Below are 9,010 nucleotides of genomic sequence, written 5' to 3' on the forward strand. Positions count from 1 at the left end.
GGTGGGGTGGGGTGGTTTCACGTTTTGAGTTTGGGTTGAGGAGGTTTCTACGTATACTTGGGCTTTTGATCAAAAACTAATGTTGGGCTTGGGCTATACTAGGGCAAACATATTTTGGTTTAATTATTTACAACTCAGTAAATTATACAAAAAATAAATTGTATGAAAAAGCAACGTACTTTAACTTGGTTACTATTTTAGATAACGTATTTTTAAAACTTTCATTTTGGTACCTAAGATATGAAGTTTTAAACATTTAAGTGTCCGGATAATCGGTTGAAGTATTAATCGATTATCATGCTGATGTCCGGGTATCCAACTCGGTATTATTTGCTGAAGCGTTAATCGGATATTAATCACTCATCACATCAGCATGGTAGCCAGTTAATATTTCAACCAGTTACCTGGATACTTAAATGTTTAAAACTTTACATCTTAGGTACCAAAATATAAATTTGAATACTTAAATTTGAAAATAAATTTTTTACATGATTTAATATATTTTTTCACATATATTTGTTTCACAATGTGATAGTTTCGCATGTATTTGTTTCACCATATGAATATTTTTTATGTGTATTTTTCGTCTCATTAAGCGAATAAAAAAAAGTTTCTCATGCAATTTTTTTTCATAAGATGAACACAAACATATGTGAAACAATATATTTAGCTTTTGGTAAAGAAAATGTAAAAGATATTTGTTTATCAATTCTCAGAGGTTTGTAATTTTTTCGGGCTTCTCATTTGATTACCTCATATATATATATAGATTTTTGATCACGTGAGACCAACTTGTTTTCGTGAGACAACTTTTTTACACTTGAAATTTCACAACAAAACACTGTTAATGTAACCTTCAAAATGTATTCGTTGTAAAGGTTCAGATTTTTTTTACCTTCGCAGTGTTATAACGTGAAGTTTCAAGTGTAAAAAAATGATTTCATAGAAACAACCTGATGTAACGAAATGGATTGAATTGATCTAATCATTTGGCAAGAAAATTTGGAACCAACAACGAAATAAATGGCAAAAAACTTAAAAATCATAGTTTTCTTACAAAATAGTGAGTTCACTAAAAACTTGAATTATACGATGTCTTTTTTACAAAACAAGTGGTTATGTTATGCATATGCTAGTCTCAACTCCCCTCTACATCTTTTTTGTAATTATTTTGTTTTAGGGACTTAAAGTGCTAGAACTTATAAAGTATAGGGACCAAACATGTAATTCTTTCTTATTATTGGTTTATAACATTTTATATTGGATTTTTAATAATATATTGTTGGTTCATTACCACTGTCGGTTATATAATAATAAAATTATGTAAACCATGTATTGTGGGCAAAGCTTGGTTGTGATGCTATACAACTATGGGTCATTGAATTACGGCGCCGTTGCATGATCATAACGCCTACATTCCTACACATTTTTTTAAACCAAGATTTTAATGATTTTTATTTTAACAGTTTTTAAAAAAATAAAATAAAAAAAAATTAAGAGAGGTTAAGTGAAATTCTTTAAATTTAAACAACTTTTCGAAAATGATTACCTATAAAAAAAATCTATTTTTTTTATTTTTCCTATCAATAGTTTTTTTTAAATTAAATATAAAAAAGAAAAGAAAATTATAAAATGTATTAAATATTTAATAATATAATTCATATTATAATCTCTAAAATTAAGAAGTTGTTAAAAAAAATATAAAATTTTGTTAATATTTTGACTTTTAATTCTTTATTTTAAAAAGGCTTGCAATCTTCACCAAATAAATGTTCATAATTCTATTTTAGTTTGTTTCAAAATAAATATTCATTTTCAAATTTGTAAGATGAATAAAAACTCTTTACTATAAATGGTAAAATTGTCTTTTGATTAATTAAAAGGTGTAAAATGGTATATTCTTAAGCTGTGTATCAATTTCATTAACATTTATTTTGGAATGGATAAAACAATTATAATTACTATTAATTGTTAATTATTATTAATCTTGATTATTTTGGTCAATTTTTAAAGGGAAAAAAAAGCTGGAAAGTGAAAGAATATTATATAAAATGACTAAGGGGCCATTTATTAAACATTTGCCCAGTAAATGATTACAGGGTAATTTTCCTTACCGGATGAATATGACATAATTCAAAAATCTTACCTGATAACAGCAATGATAAAGATGGAGAGTCTTACTCGGTAAGGGAAGGTAACTACTCTTACCTGGGTAAGTGCTTACCGGCTAAATTGTTGCATACGATATCATTTTAATGTACTACAATCTTACCCGGTAAAATAAATTATATTGTTGACTCCTAACATTAAATGCTTACTGGGTAAGCATTTAGGTAAATGGCAACTAAGCTTGGCCAATTTCCTGAAAATCCCACTTCAACTTCACTTTCTAGAGAGCCATTGCAAAGTTATTACCGTATAAATGTGTGTTTGTCAACAAAACCATTATATGTGCCCGTCATTTTGGATCCGAAAGAAACTAGAGTTCAAGCTGCAGCAATCTCCCGAAAACACTTGTCGGGAGTTAGATTCCCGTGCTTTTCTGAAGGATTCCGCCCAACATTTCCGCATTGTCACGATGACATCTCGAGCATATGCATCTCTGCTGCAGCTTGTCACCGAGGGAAGTACATTCCTCTTCGAGTCTCGAAGTCTGCGTACTTCTAGTCAACGGAAAAACTAATGTTGTTGTTAGAATATGTGAAACCTCATTAGATTACTCTTCAAAAAAACCTTGAAATGGGACTCTTAACGGAGGCTAGACAAACAAAGATGTCCCCTATGGTAGAGATTGGCTCTGATACCATATTAGATTACTTTTCAAAAGAACTCTGACGTGGGACTCCTAATAGAGGCTAGACCAGCAAAAATGACCCAAATGGTAGATATGGGCTCTGATACCATATTAGAATATGTGAAACCACATTATATTACTCTCCAAAAGAGTCTTTGAAGAGATGAGAGTTTCAACACATACAGAAGAGAGTTTCCAAGTGTAGAGGATTCTAACATGCCCCCTCCAATGTAGACAAGACGGGCAACAATGTCCTGGAATGTCGAACCCCAGGCAAAGACGTGTTAGAATATATGGAATCTCATTACATTACCTCTTCAAAAGAGCCCTCAATGAGAGAAAAGAGTTTCAATATAAATGAAAGAGAAAGTGTCCAAGTCTAACCGTTGTTGGACTCTAACGACAATCATGGCCAATTCTATATGCAAAATTATGGGATTACAAAGGCTTTTCCTATTTCCTGTTGCTTCTGGTATGGTAATATTAAACAGTGAATAGAAGCTTTTTGCATTCTTTGATGCCAGCTTCAGCAGTGAAAGGTAAAGATTCATGTGTGAATAAACAAGATGTGTATTAAATTAATCTAGAAAAGGAAATTTTAGCAAGGATATATGGCTAATTCTTGAAGCTCCTGACTTCCTTCCATTACTGCTTCCATCAAAGATATTCTATACTTCAAATCATCCACCTCCTTTTGCTCCTACAGATGATAAGACGGGCCACAATAAACTTCCAAGTTCCACCCACATAGCACCATTTATATCGGAGAGGATCAAACGGAAATAGGGTAAAAATAAGAAAACACGAAAACGACTAAATCACATGAGATTTTGCACTGAAATCAACAAGGAATGAAGGGGGTGAGTGGGCGACTCAGGTTGTAGGCCAAAGTCGCATGAATCACATGTGAGTTTACACGTAATTCTAGTGTAAAATCACATTGGATTCGTTTGTTCTCGTGTTCTCTTATTTGGTCACTGTTCTCGTTTGAACCGGACTCCATTTATATATGCACACGTATACAAATCATGGTTTGTGAATGAAAGGACTTGCAAGAAATGCACAACATGAATGATTGAAACTGCATTAATGAATCATTCAGGCGTAAAACAATTTAAAATGTCAAAACGCATTTTATCTACTCCCATAGCTTTACATGACCTTGCATACGCTAGTCACACACACAACACATTGGCACGATGGATAGTGCTTAGAGCATCCACAATGAAGCTTTTTAGTCGCCTATCCTTGTAAAAGAACTGCTAGACGAGCAAAAGCATCTTTTTGCTTGTGCAGTTACAAGCTTGTTTTTCTTTTGCTTGTGGGACCCACTTTTTTTATTAAAAAAACTCATATGAAAAAGTCCATTGTGGATGCAAATGGTAAAAGTTACAGGTCCCATTGTGTCACATAAATTCTCTCTAATTTAAGCAAAAACATACTATGTTGTGATTTGTGAACTATGAAAAATATAATGCTAAGTTTAGAACATACATCAAAAAGCAAATTAAAAGCAAGGAGGAATTAAGTAATGAATGGCAAAGATCATGTGAAATCCGAACTAATGATAAGCTTCTAGACCCAATAAAGGAAAGGCAATTGCAGTTATTTCTCACCTGCATGTGAAAATTTTGTTCTGATTGAAATTCATCTTCTGCTTTCTTGGTTTCAGAGAGTATTTTAGCAAGCTTATCTTCAACATATCTGTTGGCTTCTTCAAGTTCTCTTGTATCAGCATGTTCAATGTTCACTTTGGTCAAAAGTAAAAACAAAATTGGAAGGAAATATGATTGGAGTTAGATATATATATCGTATTGAAGTAGTAGTATTGTCCCACTTCACCTGGTCATCAAGATTACTATGTGTGTGTATATATATATATATATATATATATATATATATATATCTCAATATATGTGGTTTGGGCACCCTCCTCCTTTGAGCTAGCTAGCTTTTAGGAGTGAGTTATACCCAAGCCCGTTTATTATATGATACCGGAGCGCGCATTTGGATTTGTCACACAACAGATGTCAAATAAGAGAAATTTTGCATGCCATCCCTAGTTCTATATATTTACCACTCATTTTTTATTATCATCTTTTAACACATGAATGAAGTTGCTATTTAATTCATATCTTGGGTGCTCATTTGGTACCAGAAGAGAAATACAAACCACTTTGTGATACTGTATTGCTGCTGAATGCTTCATTGATAACAGAATCTACCGACTGATGAAACTTTCTGCATCACAATAGAAACGAAGCAAGTTGATATACGCATTTTATAGCTGGATCCGTAGGTCGAGTTTCAGATAATAAAATAGTCACATAGTCACTTACAAAAGGGTTGGAGAGGGGGGAAGATGACAATCAAATAGCATGCAGGAATAAGTGGATTAAACCAATTTCCTCATACATTCTTACCATGATTTTTGTTGTGTTGCAGATGGAACCAAAAATCCAACATAACTAGCCAATTATACATATAACAGGAAGGTTGGAAATAAGAATATAGATTTTTTAATGACACTGTTTCTCTATAGGCTAAAAGTCGAAGTGCCTAGCCAGCTTGCAATATATCAATTTTGTGTGTACAAGATCAACCAGAATTCATTCATAGAATGCAATAATCCCCAAACAACAAAATTGGCACGAATCATCCCAACCAGAACAACTACCATGAAGAAAGTGAGATGGTAACATAAGACCATCTACAATGGTGTATTATGAGAGGTCCATGGACCGGTAGAAGGAAAAAAATCACTATCGGGAAGAACAGCTCCATATGCCACATAGGAGGGAGAATCGCTTCCTACGTAACAGCATCTCCAATCAACCGGCAATTTTAGAGATTTACCGTTTGTGACCTCTTCAATCGACCGGCAAATGAATTTAGGTTTTGCCGGATCCCTTATTTGAACGGCAAATATGCCATGGGTTTCTTGAACAGCAAAACCAGGTGGGACCCATTAATTTGTATTAAAAACCATTTTTCATTTAATAATTTAGGGGTTGATTGGGTTATTTTAATGTGGAGTCCACAAATTTGGTGTTTTTTTTAAAGTATGATTGGAGTTGAGTTTTTTTTTAGTGTTTATGGGTCCATCATATTTAGTGTTTTTAGTGTTTTTTTTTGGGTGACGAGGTTGGAGTTGCTTTAAGGAGCGGTCCTCGGACAAAAAAAAATGTTTATTTATTTATTTTCAGGGGGCCACAACCCACTAGTCTAAAACAGTGCTATATATATGTATGCTTATTTATTTATTTTGTTTTTTCTTATATAAAATATAAGAAAATATGATTTATAGTTATTCTTGTTGATTTTATTATATTATGATTTTTATTTTTATTAAATGGTTTTTAACCCCTTTTTGTTTCCTTTAAGATATATTTGGATTGACGGATTGAATATTTTTTATAATAAATTGGAGGAAGCCAAACCCTAACCGATTTGTTCCACGAAATCCCCTCAATGCCCAGAAAACCTAAGGTTCCTCTGGAATATCCCGAATCTGATGAAATAGGATGAATTGATACGAAATCAACACCAAAAAACGAAAAACTATTTAAAAGAAAAAATATTCTATAATTATTAACTAATAAGAAATTTAATTAATGTCTTTTAAAAATAATATGTAATTTTTAGCTACTATAATTTTTTAATATTATAGTTATTTATTATATACACGATGGATCAATACATAATTGAGACTGAAAGATTTATAAAATGTGTAGGAAAGAGAAAACTAAAAGGTTTATAAAATGTGTAGGAAAGAGAAAACTGATTAAGAAAAGTTATAAACCTCCAAATAAAAGAAGTTCATGCCTATGGATGCTCTTGGTTACCTGATCTTTGCATTTAGGTCAAACATTTTCTTGATGAAATCATCCCTGCATGAGTAAGCTTTCACAAATGAAGAAATACAGCACAGCACAACTTTTTTTGTCTAACAGACAAATAAATGATGGAAAATATATTAGGGAAACCTACCGTAAAGCCCCTTCTTCATTCTGAATGCGATTTCACACGGTTTCAAGAACCAATAGGTACAATTTATTCAAAACACAGACGTTCAATTAGCATGCAAATAAAGTTGAAACAGCCGGCAACAATAGGGAGTATCATCAAATACCTTAAGTGCCTCCAAATCAGATCCAACTGAAGATATTTCATCCTGAATCAAAGAAATCCGCCCCTGAAGGCATCCAAACACTTGTCAATGAAATTGTTCAATCGATGCTGATGTTTAAGCTTAAACAGAAAAGATCTAGGGCTTGGAACAAAAATTCATTCAGGGTCAATTCACATGTCGCTTTGGTTACGATCTGTTGGTTACATACAGTTATTACCTACATGTATATTTAAATGTCATCAAACGAGGTTCTATCGTCCAGTGATCTAAGTGTGTAACATTTTAGTTCTACATATCATAGAAACAAGTTCATCGATAGCCCTAAAAACAAAACAAAAAAAACAAAAGAATAAAACCTCTAGAGTTTGGATTGAGGATTCATTCATCGACAATTCAACTTCGTAGCCTTTAAGCTCTTGTTCAGTACATTCTTTCAAACGCTTGGCTTCTTCGAGCTCTAAATTCACAGAATCAAGTTCCGATTGGCGCTCTTCAATTTGCTTCTTGAGGTTTACTACCCTACGCTCTGTCGATTTGCTAGATCGGATCAGTTTGTTTGAAAATTCAATCAAATGAAAACAAAAAAGCGATCGTAATGTTGAAGAGATTAGATGCTATGATATAGAATAAACTACATACCTCCTTGAGATTTTTCTGTAGAGACATCGCGGATTAGGCTTAGAAGCTCCTTTTGCGAATTGGTACCTCCCATTTTCGTTTCCCGCTTATAGTTACAAAGGCCTTCGCTTGGAATTCCTTTATATGCCGAGATATCCAATCAACATCTCCAACGACCAATGTGAAATTTTCTTATATCAAACAAAATAGAATAAATAATAGATTTGGTCACTCGGGTATACCGTTTATCAAATGCTTGCTTGGGTAAGTTCACACCAAGTCATATTACCTTACCGGATAAATATAGTAGAGTGAGACAATGACCTAGAGTCTTACCTGATAAGTGAAGGCAACGACTCTTACCACGGTAAGCGCATGAATATGGTAAGGACCAATAATCTTACCTGGTAAGAGGAAGGCAAGGACAAATAGTTTTACCTGGTAACTGAGGGCGACGACTCTTACTACAGTAAACGTTTACCAGGTAAATTGTTGCATACAAAACCGTTCTGGTAGACTAAAATCTTACCCAATAAGTAAATGATAGTGTTAAATTTTACCGCTAAACGCTTATCAGGTAAGTATCTGGTAAACGGCCCCTTAGTTACAAATACGGTCCTTAACCCTAAAATTCATGAGTATAGTATGTAGCACGGTGCTTATTGGTTGGGTGGATCAAGTTTAAACAACCCAATTCAACTTAAACCGAAATTCAATCCAATCCAACCTAAATCGTACTGATTGATCGGGTTGATACTTTGATACATTAAAATACTTTTTTATATTTGTTATCTTGAATAAATTGTTTTCTCTACTTATAATTGATGTAGCAGTCATTTAGTACATCGTATCCATACTTAAACATATATTACATTCAACTATTTTTCTCAATTTACTTATACATGTTCATATTTATCGAACATATACATAAAAAGTTATATAGAGATACAGAATAAATTGAAAATATATGTATATGAAAAAGGTATATGATAATGTGATTGTCTAATATATATATATTAATAACAATAATATTAAATTCATACAATAAAATGATATCGGGTTGGATTTGGTTCAAATGACCGTAATCGAGTTCCAATCTAATACCTATAATTTGAAGATTTTTACAATTCAATTAGACATCGAAGTGCTTCAAGTAGGGTTATTTCGCGTTGGGTTAGGTTGGTCGGGTTTTTTAGCACCCTAATCTTTAGGCTTTCATTTCGCAATGCATCCAGTCTCTTGCCCTAACTTCAGTTAAAAAAAACACTGTTAAATTTAGGGGTATCTGGGTTTTTTCTCTCATTCTTTATTAAAAAGTAATTTGTAGTTCCTGGTATTTTCTAACGCATCTAGAATTCTAAATGAAAAGTTAGCTCATCGCAAAAATAAATTGAGACACTGCAGCTTGCGGCATCGTAAGGACATGCCTCGACGCACAAAAAAACATGGAAAAGTCGCAGTTTACG

The 9,010-nt window shown here is 32.9% G+C and overlaps 1 protein-coding gene across 1 annotated transcript; it reads right to left on the reverse strand.

Moving 5' to 3' along the window:
* Positions 1 to 3,392: 3,392 nt before the first annotated feature.
* On the reverse strand, positions 3,393 to 7,638 carry LOC112515640 (leucine-rich repeat and coiled-coil domain-containing protein 1). Its single transcript, XM_025122547.1, has 8 exons — positions 7,566 to 7,638; positions 7,283 to 7,452; positions 6,927 to 6,989; positions 6,785 to 6,804; positions 6,640 to 6,684; positions 4,968 to 5,035; positions 4,411 to 4,544; positions 3,393 to 3,494 (listed from the first exon to the last, which is right to left on the reverse strand). Exons 1-8 carry the CDS (start codon positions 7,636 to 7,638, stop codon positions 3,393 to 3,395), a joined length of 675 nt encoding a protein of 224 aa, XP_024978315.1.
* Between the last annotated feature and the right edge of the window lie 1,372 nt (positions 7,639 to 9,010).

This window comes from Cynara cardunculus, assembly GCF_001531365.2.
Source record: "Cynara cardunculus var. scolymus isolate 2C chromosome LG 7, CcrdV1, whole genome shotgun sequence".
NCBI classification, from domain to species: domain Eukaryota; kingdom Viridiplantae; phylum Streptophyta; class Magnoliopsida; order Asterales; family Asteraceae; genus Cynara; species Cynara cardunculus.